Here is a 20,858-nt window from a genome sequence, read left to right on the forward strand (position 1 = left end):
TGGAAATAGGGACCGGGAGGATGCTTTGTTAATGTTTCAATTGCTGGTTTTGCTCTAAAGACCCATCCCAGTGGGCACACACTGGTTGAATAAACGTTGTTTCAATGAAACCAACATGGAATAGACATTGAATTAACGTCTGTGCCCAGTGGGATGGCCCATTCTCGCCCTAGAATTCTGGATCAATTCTGACATCATGAACTAATTAGCTAATTTGCATTTCAATTTACACCTTGGTTTCCTCTTGGGCCAAGGATGTGGCCATACTGTAGTGCACATTTCTCTCTCTCACTAGTTCACTAAAGAGGGCCTAAATGAGAAACTCATTACCCTGTAGCCACAAGGTAATGTGTGAGGTAGTGGACCTTAGGGATAAAATGGTTGAATTGTCTTATTCCAGAAGAGTTGATAGGCATACTAAGTTTACAGTACGTTACAATAATTTAAATTACAGGGCCACCGAAACATTTTTACCAACCGGTTGCGCAAGGCCGTGTACGCAACTCCTCCCTCATTGCATATCTTACATCATTGCACTTTAGAGAGAGTTTCGCCTCTCCGTATTTGGTCAGGTTTCTGATAAGCCAGTTTCTCTAACTCTTTTTTTTGTGTGGATCAGATACCAGGAAAGCAGTCCAATCCAGAGTAAAAGCAGCCCTCTGTTTTCGTTATTGATTAACGAGAGAGACTATGATGGGAAGGGTCATACACTGCCAAATGCATGGTCTTGATTTATGTGGGAAAAAATCAACACACAGGTATACAAGTTAGGCTCATCTGAGTAGGTACAGACACTTCCCATTTTTATGAAAAGCAATGCACAAGGCCTGATGCAATGTCTTGCAATGTACTTAATAAACTCAGAGACAAATGCCCATCACTCAAAGTTATTGGGTGAGGAAGCAGTTCAGTTGTCATAAATGCATAAACATGTCCTAGTTATGTCTTTTGATCAGTCAGGCATAAAACCCTACGGTTTACAAGGTGAAAGGTCAACATTCATTAAACCAAACATTCTCTTGCATCAGGTGTAGTGATGGGTAACCAGGGGTAACCAGGAGATTTCAGTCAGGGGATGTTGTTGTAGAGAGTCAGTGAATAAGAAAATACAAAATGGCTGTGTGAGTGTAGGATTACTTCCTAAATGGCTCCCTATACCCTATATAATGCACCAGGGCTCATACGTTGCTGGTCAAAAGTAGTGAACTATGTAGGGAATAGGGTGCCATTTGAGACGCAACCCAGAAGTCAAGGACGCAGCTGTTTCTGTGTGTGATTGGTCAGAATATGGAGAGAGACAAAGTATTTACAAGTGTTGCCTTGGAACAATGGTTACCTTTGTTAGTGCTGGCTGGCAGATACACAGGGCTGGAGAGGAGGAGTCTGGACAGGGGCCAGATCACAGGGAACAGGTTGTTGCTGCACACTGCAGAACAGACCTCCACAACAAATGGGGGCAAAAAGGGACAATTGTTGATGAGGATTAAATATATATTTTTTATGACATTTGTGTGGTACTTTGGACAGTTCACTTGGAAAAGTACCTGGAAAACAGAGACAGAAATGTATTATGCAAATGTAGGTTGTAGATTTAACATTGGCTCTGCATGTAAATGTATGAAAGCAACCAGTGAATCCATATTAACATGACTCTCTGTAAGATAAGAAATCATGTGATGTTCATCATGTGTTTCCATTGTCATCATCAGCTCAGCATGTTGAACAACAACCAGAATGAGTCAGGTGAGCCAGATAGGATGCTGCTGTAATACATCACTAACTATTTTAGTAGTCATCCTGGTTATGTCACTACAGTTACAGCACATCACAGCTACATGTGGGTAGCTGATGTGGAAATAAACCTCAGAAGAAAAAAGGGCCAACATAACCGCCTCCCTATAAACAGATCTTTATTGAAGGTTCACTTTAAGGGCAACTGAACAAACTAACTTTGACTTCACAGTCACATTCATTTGAAAGACTACCAGGATGTCTGTCAATTATAAAGGGAGTGATATGATATTGAATCACAACACCTGATTGTCTTGTTGGATATGTGCCTCAACTGAACTGAACTCAGGCCCTTCTGATGTGGAGCTGTCATGAGCTTCATTCAGGGGCTTGTATTTTGGGTAGCCCTATGCTTTTATTTACATTTTTTAATTGAACCTTTATTTAACTGGGCAAGTCAGTTAAGAACAAATTATTATTTACAATGACGGCCTACCCCGGCCAAACCTGGACGACACCGGGCCAATTGTGCGCCGCCCAGTTATCTGTTAGCTGGCTCTGTATTGTCATTGGCAATGGAATTGTATGTCCTCTGAAGCTCATCATGAATCTACATTTACACGGAGTATCCAAAACATTAAGAACACCTGCTCTTTCCATGACATAGACTGACCAGGTGGATTCAGGTGAAAGCTATATCCCTTATTGATGTCCCTTGTTAAATCCACTCCCATCAGTGTAGATGAAGGGGAGGAGGAGACAGGTTAAATAAGGATTTTTAAGCCTTGAGACAATTTAAGACATGGATTGTGTATGTGTGCCATTCAGAGGGTGAATGAGCAAGACAAAAGATGCCTTTGAACAGGGTATGGTAATAGGTGCCAAGTGCGCCGGTTTGTGTCAAGAACTGCAATGCTGCTGTTTTACGCTCAACGGTTTCCCGTGTGTATCAAGAATGGTCCACCACCCAAAGGACATCCAACCAACTTAACACAACTGTGGGAAGCATTGGAGTCAACATGGGCCAGCATCCCTGTGGAACGCTTTCGACACCTTGTAGTAGAGTCTATGCCCCGACGAATTGAGACTGTTCTGAGGGCAAAGGGGTGTGTGTGTGTGTGTGTGGGGGGGGGGGTTCCTAATGTTTGGTATACCCAAACAAAGTACAGAGTCAATCCAACCAATAAATAAAGCATTGCTGTCTTCTGTTTTGTGTGTGCAAGATTCACAGATTTACAAACTGGATAATTGTAACAGCACTACTGCTGTGAGCCAGCTATAGAAATATCAAGGCTTTCTTTGTTTTTTAAATATCTAGAACTAATAAGATGATTTGCTTGGCAAATATTGATCATGTTGTAATTTCCCTGGCCCTGGGGCAATTTCAGGTTAAATCTAGATTTCAACCTCTACCTACATTCTACAACACAAAGAACTGACCAGATCACCTCATGTGCAATAATCTCTTGCAACCATCTCGTCAAACATGACACTGGACATTTTGTGAGTAGCATGTCGGCTACAGTACTTGTTCAGGATGACTTGCAGACCCTATAACAATGACATTCGGTGTGTAGAATATAGCCACTATGCTCTGACTAACACAATGTACTTTTTTTAAAGCAGTTTTCTTTACCCTGGTGTTATCTGGGCAATCTAGCCTGGTCACTTTACATTCTTCATTTTTAACAACCCTGAAACTCCACAGAGCTAACAAGCTGACAGCCATCTTGGAACGGACGGAGGAGTGTTTAGGCTGATGTGAAGAGGAGAAATGTGGAGAAAAAAATAAAATCCAATTAGAATCATGATTTGGATTGAGAGGAAATGAGTGGAAGAGAAATGGGAAATAAACAGTTGATAATTAACTGCTCTCAATCGCATAGCAGGGTGATGAACACCTATTGCAAGTCACTTCCTGTTGCTCAAGCCAGATTCCAACCGGCCAACTTAATTTATAGCGGAAGGGCGAGGGGATTAGTTATGTCATTAGTCACTCTAAAGAAAAGTCCACAAAAAATGTCTTCTTTACCCTCCCCTCTTTGATTTGCAGCCAGGCTTTACCGCTCTGTGCCAAAAGGTCAGTGTGTATCTGGACCTGAGTGGGCATCCATCATATCACTCTTCCCCACAGCCATGCCCTCACTACAAGCTGGATGCTATCAACCAACAACTATACTCTGAAGCCAAACTCCTGAACTAGGGGCCACATTTATCAGTGACGATGTTGACAGATTCAGATTCATCTCGCTATGGACAATTCTTACATGCAAAAACACGCCCCCTCCGTATGCCTCCTGAGAAAAAATATATTTTATTCCCTATGGCATTTGAGATATATGGTCATTGATCTTTTTTGTTTCCATGAACTGACAGAAAGTACATTTAAAATTAGAATGCATTTTTAGAAGAATGTGTTTCATGTTTAAAATATTGTAATAGGTAGGGCATTGTTAGAGGTCCACCAATAAGTGGCAGTAATGAGGGAAATGGAATCAGCCATCTTGAAAGCCATCTTACCTGAGATTCTGTTGGCCATGTGTTTGTTTGTCACGTTGAAGATAGACCTTGACTGATCTGCAAATCTACTTGTATGATGGAATGGTGGTATACAATGCATCCAACATGTTTTGTCATTGTCGAGGTGTTGATGGATGCTTTGGGCCAGACTTTAGAACTAGTGTGAAAGATGCCCTATTTGTAAGTTTGCTTCCAAAAAATTATCAAGTGACCTCTGCAAACTGTATTGTGATTTAATGGTAAAGATTCTAATGGAATATTTTGTAACTGTGGTGTTGATAAAAAGGCAACTCCAACCAGTTTTTTTTGTCCTTTGTTTTTAGTATTGAAACATGGCTGAATTTTAAAACATTGGACAAACCACTTCCCATAGCCTGAGATGATCTTGTCATTTAGTGGGTTAGACCAATAGTTTACCCTTTTGTAGTGTGACTTATGAAAGAAACGTATCACTTGTGTACAACTGATGTTGGTACTTCATTAGATGTGCAGTGAAGTCCAGTGCAACACGTATCTTACATTATTAGATGTGCAGGGAAATCCAATGTGAAATTGATCTTAACTGTGTGCAGTGAACCATGTTTTATGTCACATGTTAAATATAAATATTGCACTTCATAAAAACAAACACGAGGGTCAAAATGTGAGCTGTGTCTGGGGTAGAGTCCCTGTTGGAAATGATGGAAACCAACAGTTACTTATATTTGTAACTACAGTATCTATTTGCAGTACTGTCAAAACAAAGTTAAATCCTGAGATCACACAATTCAATCATTCCTCTCACTTTCTGTTTTCACACTCCTCTTCCTGATTGACGGCTGTTGAATGGTTCCATTGACACTCTGTCCTCACCTGGCCCCACCCACGTTTTACTAGTTTCTGCTCAACCAGTTTAGCCTCCTTCCCTTCCTGACTGTTTACTCTATATAACATGCTGCGGAAGCACCTGTGGCTCACTTTGCTCAGACCTGACGGACAGGACAGACAGAATATTTAACAGTCTCACTTCATTTTTAGCCTACTACTACCAAGAACCTAACAGCACCAGGGTGCATCAGTCAATCCCCATGTCTACTGACCAGGAGAGCTGCCATCTGTGTAAGGAAGACCTGAGGGACCCGGTTTCCATCCCGTGCGGCCACATCTTCTGCTCCATCTGCCTGAAGACCTACTGGGACCACGCTGACCACACCGGTTCCTACAACTGCCCACGTTGTCGGGTCACCTACAACAAGAGACCCACCCCACGCCGCCTCCAGACCTCCCGCTCCTCCTCATACTCAACTCACTCCCAACCCAGGATGTCTGAGACCTACCCTCCTCCACCTCCAGACCCAGACTACAACTACGCCGGACCACAAGACGTGGGATGTGATATCTGTATTGGGAAGAAGCACAAAGCCATCAAGACATGCCTGATGTGTCTGGCGTCCTACTGTGAGAGGCATCTAAAGCCCCACTATGAGAACCCTGGCTTCAAGAGGCACAAGCTGGTGGATGAGATCGGCCATCTGGACAGACAGATTTGCCCCCAGCATCAGAAGGGTCTGGAGCTCTTCTGCAAGACGGACCAGATGTGTATCTGTGTTCTGTGCACCGTGAAGGAGCACAAAGGTCACGACATGGTATCTGCCGAACAGGAGAGGTCAGAAGAACAGGTAAAACGGCTTTAAACTTTTATATTATGATGATTTATCTCTTTGAAGTAGTTGCCTTTCTGTACTGTTAAAATGACAAAGCCATTAATGTAACAGGGGGGGAAAAAACGACAACTTTTTTCTAGGCTTTTCAATAGTTTGCCTATTCAAAACCATAAGGTTTCTGTAGCCAATTGACTGCAGTTGTGTGACTGAGGGCGACAGGTTTATTGTTGGAGTAGAGTAGCTAGTATCAGCCAAGCCCCTAAAACAAATACTTCAGGCAATCAGTTAGACCCACCCACATGAGTGTGGGCTGGGGTGTTGTAACCTAACCTCTATTCCAAGAACTACTACTGGCTAGATTTTATTACTGCATTGTCTGAACCTAATGCACATTATAATAATGCATTTTGAAGGCCATTTCAAGTTACATGAATGGCGAGGAAAAAGATGCCACTTCACTCAGCCACAATTTTTTTGTCGGTAGCATTTGGGTTGCTCACTATTTGGAATATTTTGGAAACGATTGTCTGACTTGTGGGGCTATGTCACTGACGTCCTGTGTCCTCCGTCCATAGCAACGTCTGGGTGCCACCCAGGCAGAGATCCAGGAGAGGATCCATGAGAGGCTTAAGCAGATGGAGGAGCTGAAACAAGCTGTGGATTCACTCAAGGTACACGTCTCCACAGCACATAAAATACAGTAGGTTGTGAAATTACACAATTACAATATACTGTTAAGTCATACTAAACATACTGTAGATGTACTCACAGTGTATATTTCTAATGTGTGTCCTGGAGAGACAAATGATCATTTCCCACCAAGAGATTTCATAATCACAAATATCAATACTTCACCAATAGTTCCATTATGACTGACCTCCTGGGTGTATTGGTACAACCCAAAATGCTTTAGAGATTTTAACAGCATGCCCATTAAGTGTGCCCCTTTCCTTTCCAGAGCTCAGCCCAGAGGGCTATGCAGGAGTGTGAGAAGTTGTTTGGTGACATGATGCGTTCCATCGAGAGGATGCAACAGGAAATGACCAAGCTCATCTCCTCCAATAAGAGGGCAGCACTGAACAACGCTGAGGGTCACCTAGAGCGTCTGACCCACGAGATCGCTGACCTCAAGAAGCGAGACAACGAGATCACACAGCTGTCACGCACAGAGGACCACATCCACTTTATCCAGGTGACTAAAGGCTTGCACACATCGCACCGAATGTGGATCTAGCGTTTGTCTTCCGATCGTTCAGTGCTCTTTGTTTTAGGAACCACCGTAAAATCTGTGAGCACTCAGTTCGCAAATGATGTTCAGAGGTGCTAAGTACTCTCGGGCTTTAAAGTCTAACACCCCTCACCCTAAAACAACTACTATAATATTTGGGCTCAAGCCAAGGAATGACACAAGCAATTTTAAACATTGCCTTCCCCCTAACACTATATATCTCATATTTGAGTGGCCCGCCAAGCTCATCACCCCAAAAGAACCAGAACTCTTTGCACAATTTGGGTTAAGTGCCTTGCTTAAGGGCACATTGACAGATTTGTCACCTAGTTGGCTCAGGATTCGAACTGGCAACCTTTCGGTTACTGGCCTAATGCTACTGCCGCTTCAATGGGGCAGAAGGCCGTGTGTTGTGATTCTGGATGGCCAGATGGCAAGTAACAATGACAAGAAGCTGCAATGTGGAGACTCGTAGCTGGCTAGTTTAATCTTTATTCTTGATACCATGTCTTGTTTTGACGTCACGTCTATGCTAATATGGCAAAAATTCACTAGCTAGCTAACCAACAACCGCAATGATGTATTTGAGACAACAATTGTGCAAATGCATTTGTTTTTAAATGGACATTGAAGACTAAATAGTTACATGTCAACAATCTAAGCCAACCCAGTCTGTTTTGACCCATAGTTGCGCACGCGTCAGTTTTGTTGTTAAACAACCGAACGTGTCTATAATAATTGAAGACAGGAAATGACACGAGCCAATTCAAATGATGAATGTGTCATTTGAAAAGAAGGCATGTCTGTCCTCATCCATTCACACATCTAACCGTCTCTTATCCTCTCTGTCGCAGAGCTACCACATGCTAATCGCCCAGACGGAGGCTGAGGAGCTGCCCACAGTCTCGGTGAACCCCTACTTCTCCTTCGGACCCGTCACCAAGGCTGTCTCTGAGATGAAGGTCCATCTCCATGACATCAGCAATGAGGAGCTGGTCAAAGTGGCCACGATTGGTGAGGCAGTGAGATGATGCACTGTAACTTCAGTTGGTTACTGCCATTGCTGAATGAATGATGTAGAGCCGAGACCTAAATTAAACCCCAGGCTTTTGTCCTTTTTTAAAACCGTAGACTTGGAAATGCTTCAGTAATTGACAGTATATTCTTATGGAGAATATTTACTCAACCAGAATTTTTCCTCTTTCAGTGAACAAAATGCCTTTCTGCCAACTGGATGAAGGCAAAAGGAGAAATACTGTGAAAGGTGAGTCAATCAACATGAAACTCCCCACTGATCTCATTCTGGAAAATACTTGGAATGGTATTAGTTCAAAAACAGGAATATCGACCCCACCACTCCCCCAGACCTTCACCAAACCCACAAACAACATTGTTAGGTGGTTGCTGAGGAAATATGGGCTTGCCTTGTGTTGTAGCTAAATTCCAATAATAAAATTTTCACAGGGCGATCGCAGCGTAATCTGAATTTCGATTGGCTCCTTGAGTGATTATGATTTCCTTATTGCTCGGCTCTGCGTAAGAAAACAAAATGGTTCCTCTAGTATCGTTGGAATAGTAAAGTGGTCTGAGCACCTTGATCTTTATTAGAGGGCACTCATTGGTCAGGTTGTGGCTCAAGTGGACCTGAATATTTACATTGGCTGATAAGTTAACTCTCTTAGAACGCCACACACGCATCAAGCAATTCTACACAAACACACACTCATTAAAGTTGGATTTTCTGGGGATATCCGAAACACTAATAAATCCAAAGATTGTAAAGTAAATTTCCATGCATGCAGTATCAGACTATATTGTACAATCCAAATACAATGTTATGTATGTATGTTTTAATTTTTGCATTTCCTGCTCTTTGTAGCCGATGCAGTTGTTGCCGTGTACAAGACTCCAAGCCAGGAGCCCCAGCACAGAGAGGACTTCCTGAAATGTATGTCTATTTAATGATTCTCCTTCTGAGACTATACTTACCAAATCAACTACTATAGGACTGAGGGCTCATTCTAGTGCCATTTAATTATTCATACTATTTGATCATTTAAGTGTGAACTACTGTTCATAAATTGCGTCAAAACCAGTATAAAGACAGGAGTTAGTGTAAAATACTACCTGGTGCCCAGCCCACATGGAAACAGGCTAGTGCTGTGATGGGAGTAGTCTTACCACATTCCTTAGATACTAGGTGTGTAAGTGGGCATGCTCAATGAACTTTATACCGGTTTACTGCGGTGAGTGGGAGTATAGGTTTGTAAAAGGGTTATACAGAATGACATCACTGTGTTGGCAAATCTTTCTAAGCTACGTTACTTGACTACTACAACTATTGGACACTACAGCTTCAGCAAGTTTAAAACCTGCTCTGAATAGGACAATCAAGATATAGAATAGAAGTGCGAACTGAGCATGCGGAAAGGGAAACATCGGTCACAAGCAGATTTGAATAACTGTGGTCCGAGCTATACATGTAAATAAATGGCTCTGCCTCCGGTGGTATTCCAGATGATAGGCCAAGTGGTCGTTCTTCCAGACCAGATGGGCCAAGTGGTCGGTCATCTCGTCCTAGCCGTGGCTACAGAGAGTACCACCAGTTCTGACCTGGCTGAGGGGGTGCAGGCGCACACACAGCAGCACAGCCAGGTGAACCAAGTCTATAGTACATGAGCTACTGTGGCTGTTCTACTCTACCTGCATGCTAGTGCACACCTGTCCTGCAGGGTCACAAGTTTTTATTTTGTAAATTTTTTGGTTGGGTGGTTTACAGGTACAATATCAATTCATATATTCAGTTTATATAACATGTACCTATGGGCACCACAACTTTTTTTTTTTAAGTAAAAAATATATACAGAAATAATTATTTTGATCAAAAAGGATTTTGTAATAGTACAATTGGTATGTAATCATGTTTTCTACCCCATCTAGCAACCCGGGTTAGTTGTCAGTGCCCACTCCCCTAAACATCCACGGTTCCTTGTCAACTGAGGATGCTTTTACATCCTCCCTCCCTTCCCATTTCCTCCCAGAGACCAGAGAACCCTCCCCAAACCATGCCTTCCCCCTGCCAGCAGTAATCATCTGAGAGATTCAAGGAGCTATCACCGTGAAGTAATATAACATAGCAGATTGAACATTTACAATCATGCACTTTGAAAAAAAAAAAAGTGTGACTTTGTCCCAGATGCATTTAACTGCAGTTCACACCCACATTATATGAAGGACTGTGCCTACCTAATTTAGGGGACACAGTGAACAGTTTGGCATGGGGCCAATTTCATCATATAACTTTCCTTGGTGTTAAATACAGTTCAAATAAAGTATAAATTGATGGCTCAGATTATGGGATGTCAAGGTCATATTTTTCCATACTCTGTTCCAGTTAAAGGGTTGTTCAGATTCACTTAGATCTGTGGACCATACTTTTAATGGCTAGCTCAGAACATGAGCTTTCTAAAAGTTGTTTATATGCAGTGTATTCAGAAAGTGTCCAGACCTCTTCTCTTTTTCCACATTTTGTTACGTTACAGTCTTATTCTAAAATGTATTAAATACAATTTGTTCCTCATCTATCTACACACAATACCCCACAATAACAAAGCGAAAACAGGTTTTTAGAAATGTTTGCAAATGTATTACAAAAAAAAAAAAAAGAAACCTTATTTACATAAGTATTCAGACGCTTTGATATGAGATTCTAAATTGAGCTCAGGTGCATCCTGTTTCCATTGATCATCCTTGAGATGTTTCTACATCCTGATTGGAGTCCACCTTTGGTAAATTCAATTGATTGGACATGACTTTGAAAGGCACAAACCAAGCCATGAGGTCAAAGGAATTGTCCGTAGAGCTCCGAGACAGGGTTTTGTTGAAGCACAGATCTGGGAAAGGGTACCAAAAAATGTCTGCAGCATTGAAGGTCCCCAAGAACACAGTGGCCTCCATCATTCTTAAATGGAAGAAGTTTGGAACCACCAAGACTCTTCCTAGAGCTGGACGCCCGGCCAAACTGAGCAATCGGGGGAGAAGGGCCTTGTTCAGGGAGGGGACCAAGAACCCGATGGTCACTCTGACAGAGCTCCAGAGTTCCTCTGTGGAGATAGAAGAACCTTCCAGAAGGACAACCATCTCTGCAGCACTCCACCAATCAGGCCTTTATGGTAGTAGCCAGACGGAAGCCACTCCTCAGTAAAAGGCACATGACAGCTCGCTTGGAGTTTGTCAAAAGGAACCTAAAGGACTTTCAGACGATAACAAACAAGATTCTCTGGTCTGATCAAACCACGATTGAACTTTTTGGCCTGAATGCCAAGTGTCACGTCTGGAGGATACCTGGCACCATCCCTACGGTGAAGCATGGTGTTGGGAGCATCATGCTGTGGCTGTTTTTCAGCAGCAGGAACTGAGAGACTAGTCAGGATCAATGGAAAGATGAATGCAGCAAAGTACAGAGAGATCCTTGATGAAACCCTCCTTCCGAGCGCTCAGAACCTCAGACTTGGGCAAAGGTTCAACTTCCAACAGGACAACGCCCCTAATCACACAGTCATGACAACGCAGAAGTGGCTTCGGGACAAGTCTCTGAATGTCCTTGAGTGGCCCAGCCAGAGCCTGGACTTGAACCTGATTGAACATCTCTGAGAGACCTGAAAATAGCTGTGCAGCGACGCTCCCTATCCAACCTGACAGAGTTTGAGAGGATCTACAGAGAAGAGTGGGAGAAACTCCCCAAATACAGGTGTGTCAAGCTTGTAGCGCCATACCCAAGAAGACTCAAGGCTGTAATCGCTGCCAAAGGTGCTTCAACAAAGTACTGAGTAAAGGGTCTGAATATTTATGTTAATGTGATATTTCAGTATTAATTTTAAATACATTTGCAAACATGGGGTATTGTGTGTAGCTTGAGGGGGGGAAACAATTTAATCCATTTTAGAATAAGGCTGTAACGTAACAAAATGTGGGAAAAGTCAAGGGGTCTGAATACTTTCCGAATGCACTGTATGTCATATCTTGTTTTCATTAAACCATTTTCTTCATTACCCACCCTTATTCATCAAGTCTGCTAACTTAATTGTAATGGTCAGAATTGTTAACTTATTTTTTTTATACCTTAAGACAAAATATGCTGCTGAAGAGATTCCATATAAAAGGCTGCGGCTACAACTCTGTAATTATAGTGAGGGGGGCTAGGGAGGAGGGGGGTCAGGGAAGGGGGAATGGTTTTACAGAGGGTCTTCTGGGTGGGGAGCGACCAGTGCTGTGTGTGGGGGGGGGGGGGGGGGGATTTGAAAAGCCTTAATAGTCCTATCAAATGTTCCAGCTGTGTTGTATCCTAGCAAGAAACCATATTTATATAGCAATGCTCCAAGAAACACACCTGTTCAAAAGGACGCACATAAAACAGAGAACCACTTGTACAAAGCCCCAAACAAAACTAATGTGTAATCATAATGATTTATAAGAACCTCAATTACCATTCTTGGTAAAGGCAAAGATCAAGAAGGCAGAATCACTTTCCTTAAATGTATTCATAATTGAAAGAAAATTACTTTTATTACATCCATTGAAAGAATATTGCTTTTATCAATGTCTATGATCCAAATATTGATTTATTTATTCTCTGAACAGCATATTGTCTGAATTCACTGAATTCCAAATGGTTATTGGGACAGGCATGAATCCCATTCTGGACATGCAGGACAAATCTAATAAGACCAACTACAATCTTGCAGGGTCACATTAATCATAGCCTGGTGTCCTGGTCCCAGATCTGTTTGTCCAGCCTTGCCAATGCATGATAATTACCAGAGGAGTTGGCAAAACAGCACAGACTGATCTGGGACCAGGCTACGTTACTCGCCCTTAGTTTGCCTGGTGAAACTCAAGGTCACTTTGCTGACTTGAATGACTGGTAGCATTTGCAATATTATGTTTGTGGTAATTCAACTAACTACGTCTGACCTTTTTGACATTTCAGATTGGGGATGTGCTAGGCGATAGGGTACTTAAATCTGGGACTTGGGCTGTGTTTAGACAGGCAGCCCAAATCTATTAAAAAAATCTCACTAATTGGTCTTTTGACCAATCACATCAAATATTTTTTTGAGCTGATCTGATTGGTCAAAAGACCAGTTACTGAAAAACATATCAGAATTGGGCTGCCTGTCTAAATGCAGCCATTGTTTTGTATAATTGTGTATAAAAATTGGTTTTAAACAACCTTTTACATTCCATAACTAACCTTGTAATTTCTAGTATTGTATGGGTATAAGGGTTAAATGATCAAGCCCATAGGAAAGAAGAGCACTCAGTTCACACAGTGGCCATCACTCATGACTTGCTTTCTCTCTCTCCTCTCTCAGATGCCTGCGTTCTCACCCTGGACCCCAACACAGCCTACCGCCAGCTATACCTGTCTAGAGGCAACAGGAAGGCAGCCCTGAAGAGAGAACCACAGGACTACGCTGACAGTGCCTCCAGGTTCGACTGCCTGCCCCAGGTCCTCTGCAAAGAGCCCCTGTCTGGAGGGGCCTACTACTGGGAGGTGGAGTGGAGTGGAGAGGGGGCCTCCGTGGGCGTCACCTACAAGGGCATCAAGAGAGTAGGCTATGGGGACAGCAGCCGCATCGGCTACAACCGCAAGTCCTGGAGCCTCTTCTGCTCCGATTCCAGCTATTCCGCCCGATATGGTAAAGACCAGGTGGAAATCAATGCACCCTACTCCTCCAGGATAGGGGTCTTCCTGGACCACTCAGCAGGCACCCTCTCATTCTACACTGTAGGGGACACCATGTCTCTCATACACCGCTTCAAGGCCTCCTTTGCTGAGCCTGTCTACCCAGGCTTTTGGGTCTGGTATGAGTCAGCGGTCACCATCCGTCAGCTGTGATAATATTATATTACCTATGATTAAATGATGTATCGATCATCATACGTATTGTGATTCAAGTAATATAACTGCACTTGTAATTTGACTCGTTTAGTATCCCCTTTTTTCAAATTGTACTATTTAAATTGGCAATGATGTTTTACTTTGTTCTATTGAGGTTTGAATGAATGTTTTATACTGTATATAAATCATCAAATAGAGATAGATATCTCTGACCAATTTGGGTTTGGTGAGTAAAGGAATAAACATGATATCTATAATGTTTTCATAATCATGAAGGATCTACTTTAGAACAGACTGATGTGTCAACTAATATATTTGATAAACAAATATACTCTATGGATCAGATGAATAAAATACACCTGAAGTTGTATATAAATGTATCACACAGAGAAACTGGAATGTGTAATACAAGTTTATTTTATATTAATATAGTATTTCTGTCGCGTGTGCATTCAACCCAATAATTGATTTGGAATAATTGTAATAGGCACTGTAAAGCTAGGATGACCCTTACTGCCATAATGGAAGACCTGGAAGAAAGGTCTTTATATACAATGTTTTCCATAAGGGCCGGCCATTGGTGAAATAGCCGACTCACTGTAAACCGGCTACTTTTTCCGCTTCATATAACTGTTCATTTAAGTTTCAATTCGATAGTCAGTATAGCATTCTTCCGCTAAAATGAACGATATGCATCTTCTAGTGATAGGACAGGCGCCTGTCCGTCACAAAGCGAGAAATAAAAATAGGTATTTTAATTGCCTTTGTTTTTATTGGTCTAATATATTACATACTTTTGTTCACTTTCTCGCATTCAAAATAATAGATACTGGCTGCAGTCCAAACACGTCATTTTTACCCCCTCAGTCCTTGCGCTAGCCACTTTCCCTCTGGGGAATCCCCGTCTAAACCGGATGCAGTTTGATTGCCATCTTAAGTAGAAGTCCAATTCACTAACGTTGCCACCTCGGCCCTCAATTTAGCTTGAGGGAGCGGGTGAACAACTTTGGTCATTTGCAGGGTTATGACACACAATTCAATGCAAACTGTGGCCGCGAAGTGTCAAATTTAATCAACAAGGCGGCATTTTCGGCATGTCAGGAAAAAATATGAAGCTAGCTTGCTAGAAAATATATATACACATTGATTTTAGCGTTGGCAAATTGGCTTAGTCTTATAGTGAGAAGCCTATAAAACATAGCTAGATTCATAAACATATTTTTGGGAATTCTGAAATTTATTGGAATAAATGACTAAACTATAAAACTAGCTAGCCAGCTATGTATGGGTAACTGTAGCTAGCTACCTGACAGGAGTGCTAGCTAGATATGTTAACTTAGTAGACACATTTTTTTAAGCTCAACTTCAGGACATTGCCTCTCCAATCATCACTCCCCCTCGCCTTGGAAAGGGACATATTAAGGTACACTCGGATGTGACGATGTAAAACGTCATTCAAAGGCTGAGGGTTTAGGGCCGAGGGATGTCTATTTTGAGTTTGAAACGCAGCCACTGTATCTTTGTCTAAATCCCCAAAACATGTCACTACAACTCAATACATCACTACTGGGACAAGTCAATTTGCTTACCATTAGTACATTAAACAATGCATAAACAAAGTTTTGCAGTATAAACCCATGGGAGGAAAAAATATATTTAAATATACTTAAATCATGCTTCATTAACATATTTTAATTATATTTAAAATTATCTAAATTTGAAGAATTTAAATATATTTAACGTACATTTTATTAGTATTTTATTGGCATTTTAAAGTATATTAAATACATTTAAAATTATTGGAATTTGAACTTTTTTTGTACTTTTATATTTTCTTAGTATATTAAACAAAGAGCAAACAAATATACTTTGAATACACCTGAAATACATTGTATGTATATTTGTTATAAATTAGAAATATACTAAAATTGTATTTATAGTCTCCTCACTACAAGACTAATACACTTCTTCTCATTAACCACATTAGCTATTGTAATAATAATCTTCTCAGACGATGTTAACTTTGTATTATTATTTTCACTCAGTCATTTAAATAATTTATGTGGAGTCACTACAATGTTGTTGATCCAACCTCAGTTTTCTCCTATCACAGCCATTTAACTCTGTAACTGTTTTACAATCACCAATGGCTTCATGGTAACATCCCTATGCAGTTTCATTCCTGTCCTGCAGCTCATTTCAGAAGGATGACTGTATCTTTGATATGTCTGGGTGGTGTAATACATAACCCACAGCATAATTATTCACTTGACCATGCTTACAGAGATTTTCAATGTCTGATTTGATATTGTTACCATCACCTTTTATGAGGCATTCAAAAGGCTCTCTGCTCTTTGTCGTTGAATCTGTGCTTGAAAATCAATACTTGACTGAGGGACCTTACAAATGTTGTATGGGGGACAGAGGAAGTGTTAATCATTTAAAAAATCATGTCAACCCCTATTACTTCCCACATAGTCCATGTAGCATATTATGTCATTTGTTAAGCCACATTTTACTAATTTAGGTTTGCCGTAACAAAGGGGCTGAATTCGTATGCAATGGCTATATTTTAGTTATCTAATTTGTATTATTAATTTTTTACTTTGACATTACAGAGTACTTTGAGTTCATTGTTGACAACAAATTACAATTAAATCCATTTTAACCCCCCTTTTTAACACAATAACATTTGAAGAAATACAAAGGGTATGAATACCTTTGCAAGGCACTGTATACTTATAGTGTACTTGATCACTCACAAGCAGTTTCATAAAAACAAAACTGTGTCATTTGAATGAATATAATAAATTACAATTAAAGCGATTGAAATTGAAGTATAGTTTTAATGAGTGTGTTTAAGTTGAATGATAGTGAGCATATAGTATACTTTAATGAATTTAAAGTACACTTTTAAGAAGTATACTGAAGGTTGATGATAGTTTATTTATAGTATATTAAAAGACTGGAAAAATTATAAATATAAAGTACACTTTTAATAAGTGTAATGATATTGTATTTATAGTAGACTTAAGAACTTGCATTATGTTTTATCATTGATAAACAGTGCAATAAAAACATATGATGAGAGAGAGAGAACAGCAGGTCATAACAAGAAAGTGAGAGAGAGTGCATGTGAAGGAGTGACAGAGAGAGGGGGAGAGTGAGTGGATAAGTGAGTGAACATGAGTGATAGAGACTTCCACTCTCACTCAATCTCTCACTCACTCACTTTCTCTCATTCTCTCTCATTCACACTATGTCACTCACTCATACCCTCTCTCACTCTCTGGCAGTGTGAGCAGTGGCAATTTTATCATGTAAATCTTGGTGGGGCCAAAAAAATGTAAAGTGGGATACATGCCAGCAAAGCCACTACACAACACAACACTAAACTATACATTAATTGCACTATAATTGTGACAAACCGTGCCCACAAACTGTTAGGACCTACTTAAAGCTGTCCCAACAGCAGAGTCCCAACAGCAGTCCCAACAGCTTACCACTGCTACACCTGGCTATCAGCGGAGCCTTGTCTGGCAGCGAAACAGTTCATTCAGCCTCATTTACTGACTTTAAAAAAACATAGCTGATATGGCTGACTTGCTTAAACAAATGTGGTTTCTTGGAAATATTCTGTATGGAGGAATGGTCTAAGATCCCTCCTAATGGGGTGACAGGTAGCCTAGTGGTTAGAGCATTGGACTAGTAACTGAAAGGTTGCAAGATTGAATCCCCGAGCTGACAAGGTAAAAATCTGTCGTTCTGTCCCTGAACAAGGCAGTTAACCCACTGTTCCTAGTCTGTCATTGAAAATAAGAATTTGTTCTTAACTGACTTGCCTAGTTAAATAAAGGTAAAATGTTATCTTGACTTTAACATTCATCTGAAAACTGTTATTTATCTAATTACCTAAATATGTTTAATTGTTACCCGATTAAATTAATCATGTAACAATTAACTCATTAGGATCTGGGGCACCATGAGAGCAGTTCTTTAAAGAGTTACCATCTCCCGAATTAAACTCTAAAAGGTCTTTGACTATCACATCTATAAACAGTCAATTTATTAATCATAACCTCGTATCAACAATTGTAACCTCCTTGTATCTGCAAAAACCAGAACCTTACTACACAAATTGGTTTTATTATTTATTTACTAGCTAATTAAATGGTAACACAGGATAAATACACACACTTAAAAAACAGGTCCCTAACGGACTGACAACAATATGGCTGCTTGTTACAAAAGATGGAGAGGGCGAGAGAGAGAGGGACAGTCACTTAACGTTGGTACATTTAGAAACTACTCTCACTTATAGTAATCCTATACCCATGAACCGTCGCCCGCTTGGACTAAGAAATCATGAATGTATTGATGTGAAATGGCTTGGTTCACCGTGTATTTCCCTCGGAACCGGGCTGCCTTGGAAAGGGGGTTGGGCCTTTTCGCAGCACGCTTGTGAGGCTCTGATTGTCCAAAAGGTTTTCAACAAGTCTTCTACTGTTGTTCTCCTCTGCAGTTGTCCGGTATCCGGTGACTTGTCATGTAGTCCTAAACACAACTACAGTTTATTTTCCTTCCATTCGCTCTGGAAGATGCTTCTTTGAAGATAGGCTAGCCAGCCGTGTCGATGGTTCCTTGTGGGGTAATGAGAGTAGCGTAATACGATGGTTTGAACAGAGTAGTCGAATGGTTCCACTTAAATTCACTTTCGAATATACTTTACTTAGGACAGCTAATCAGCTGTACCAGTGATTGTCCGGGTGGTGAGTTTATCGTCTCTACCTCGTGTTGAGATTCAGAGTTCAGACCACTTTAAACATAAGCTGCAGCTCTACGTTTCTCTGATCTGGTATGTTAATTTCTTTATGCAGTTTGTTTGAAAGGGTGGTTCCATCAGGCTGACACGCTCTCTGACCTCACTTAGGGGCATGACTTGTCACTGTGCAAAGTTTATGTAGGAGGGGGTTAATAATACAAATATGTAAAATCACTTATGGCTCCTAAAATCACACCCCTCTCTTAACAAAACACTTTCATAATTTTTCACATTACATGCACAACGCATAGGATGGACACTTCAGACATGTAGTGGGTATACTTTCCAAGTTACAGTATTTCCTTTACAACATTCTTAATGACATCACAAAATAACAAACAAAATTACATTAGTGTTCTATAGATCGCCTCTGACCATTCCCCATGTTCTATGCTAAAAATATTGTTCCAGTATTCGCTTTTGAGCGTTTTTATTTCATTTATTTTACCCTTATTTTACCAGGTAAATTGACTGAGAACACATTCTCATTTACAGCAACGACCTGGGGAATAGTTACAGGGGAGAGGAGGGGGGATGAATTTGCCAATTGTAACCTGTTAGAGTTTTGGCGGGAAAAGTCTCTTGAAACAAAGGTACATTCCTTTGGTGGATTTGGTGGATTTGGAGAGGGAGATCTGAATCTTCTCTCCTTGATTTACAACAGGGCGTGAGTTGTTAATCCCCACCAGTCCTGGTTGAAGTTATTCATTGAATACCTGATCTGACCTATTTGGATCCTCACACCTTGTGACTGAATTCAGTCTTTAGTTTGAGGATCATGCAGTGGAGTATGCATGCCTAGTTTGTTAATATAGCTTAGCAGATGCTCTTATCACAGTCAACACAAATCTATTTAGGAACAACAATATCATGTAATAAAATAGAATACATTAGGAAATTATAGTTTCCCAAATGACAAAAAAGTTACCAGTGCATATAGGCCTATCTGATGATATGCAACTTCTGTGTTAAACAACAAATGGCTTTTTCTAGAATGAATTGATGATCAGATACTTCCACTGTAACTGGTTCTGTAATGTTGCGCACATTTTTGTACAGTAGATAGACAACTTAAGCACTGCTCCAAACTTAGACTATCCTCTTTTTGTGACATTAGCCTGTATAGAAATCAAAACATCTCCGGTGTGTCACACCCTGACCTTAGAGATCCTTTTTATGTCTCTATTTTGGTTTGATCAGGGCGTGAGTTGGGGTGGGCATTCTATGTCTTGGTTCTATGTGGTCTATTTCTATGTGTTTGGCCGGGTGTGGTTCTCAATCAGAGGCAGCTGTCTATCGTTGTCTCTGATTGAGAACCATACTTAGGCTGCCCTTTCCCCTCATTCTGTGTGGGATCTTGTTCTTTGTTTGTGTGCCGCTAGGTTGCACGCCGTAGCTGGTCGGTCGTCGTAATCTTAATTGTTTTCTTGTGTCGTAGTTTCACTTCCTGATTAAAATTATGTGGAACTCAAAGAACGCTGCGCCTTGGTCTCATTCTTCCCAGGACGATCGTTACACGGTGCTGCAGCATGCGCTCATTCGTTGTTATGCTCTATTGTGGTATTAAAACATATTCTGCTTGTCTCCAGTCATGTAAAATAAAGTAGAATCGCATGAAATGCATTTATAAAAGGCTATTTTTGCTCGGACTGCAAATAAGATGACAGATTCCTGCAGTGCCTTTATTATAATGGATATCTTTTTAACCTCTACCCTTGGCCACGGTGGTCTGCGAATCCACAACCTTTTGTCTACTTTGCAATCTAATGCTTACAAAACCAAGAACAGTTCCTAAATCTGCTCTGGTCTGTCCTAGGAGTGAGAGTGCATGGTAGGCATGTTCTCTGTTATCCACTTTATGTTTTCATTATTATTTTGTGTATAGGGGAGGGTAACTTGTTTTTTTTCAAGTGTTCAGGGAGGGTCGGCTAAAAATATGCTTTACTGAATGGAGGGCCGCCCATTTAAATTTCAGAGAGGTCCGATTTTCACAGGGTATCCCTCATCTGT

General features: G+C 40.9%; 1 protein-coding gene across 1 annotated transcript; it reads left to right on the forward strand.

Moving 5' to 3' along the window:
- The first annotated feature begins 4,210 nt into the window (after positions 1–4,210).
- ftr83 (finTRIM family, member 83) lies at positions 4,211–14,419 on the forward strand. The gene is made up of 8 exons (XM_071337383.1): positions 4,211–4,431; positions 5,269–5,909; positions 6,470–6,565; positions 6,853–7,086; positions 7,977–8,136; positions 8,330–8,386; positions 9,002–9,070; positions 13,497–14,419. Exons 2-8 carry the CDS (start codon positions 5,319–5,321, stop codon positions 14,021–14,023), a joined length of 1,734 nt encoding a protein of 577 aa, XP_071193484.1. The 5' UTR covers positions 4,211–4,431; positions 5,269–5,318; the 3' UTR covers positions 14,024–14,419.
- Positions 14,420–20,858: the final 6,439 nt, after the last annotated feature.

The sequence above is a fragment of the Salvelinus alpinus genome, chromosome 13 (genome assembly GCF_045679555.1).
Source record: "Salvelinus alpinus chromosome 13, SLU_Salpinus.1, whole genome shotgun sequence".
In the NCBI taxonomy this organism is placed as follows: domain Eukaryota; kingdom Metazoa; phylum Chordata; class Actinopteri; order Salmoniformes; family Salmonidae; genus Salvelinus; species Salvelinus alpinus.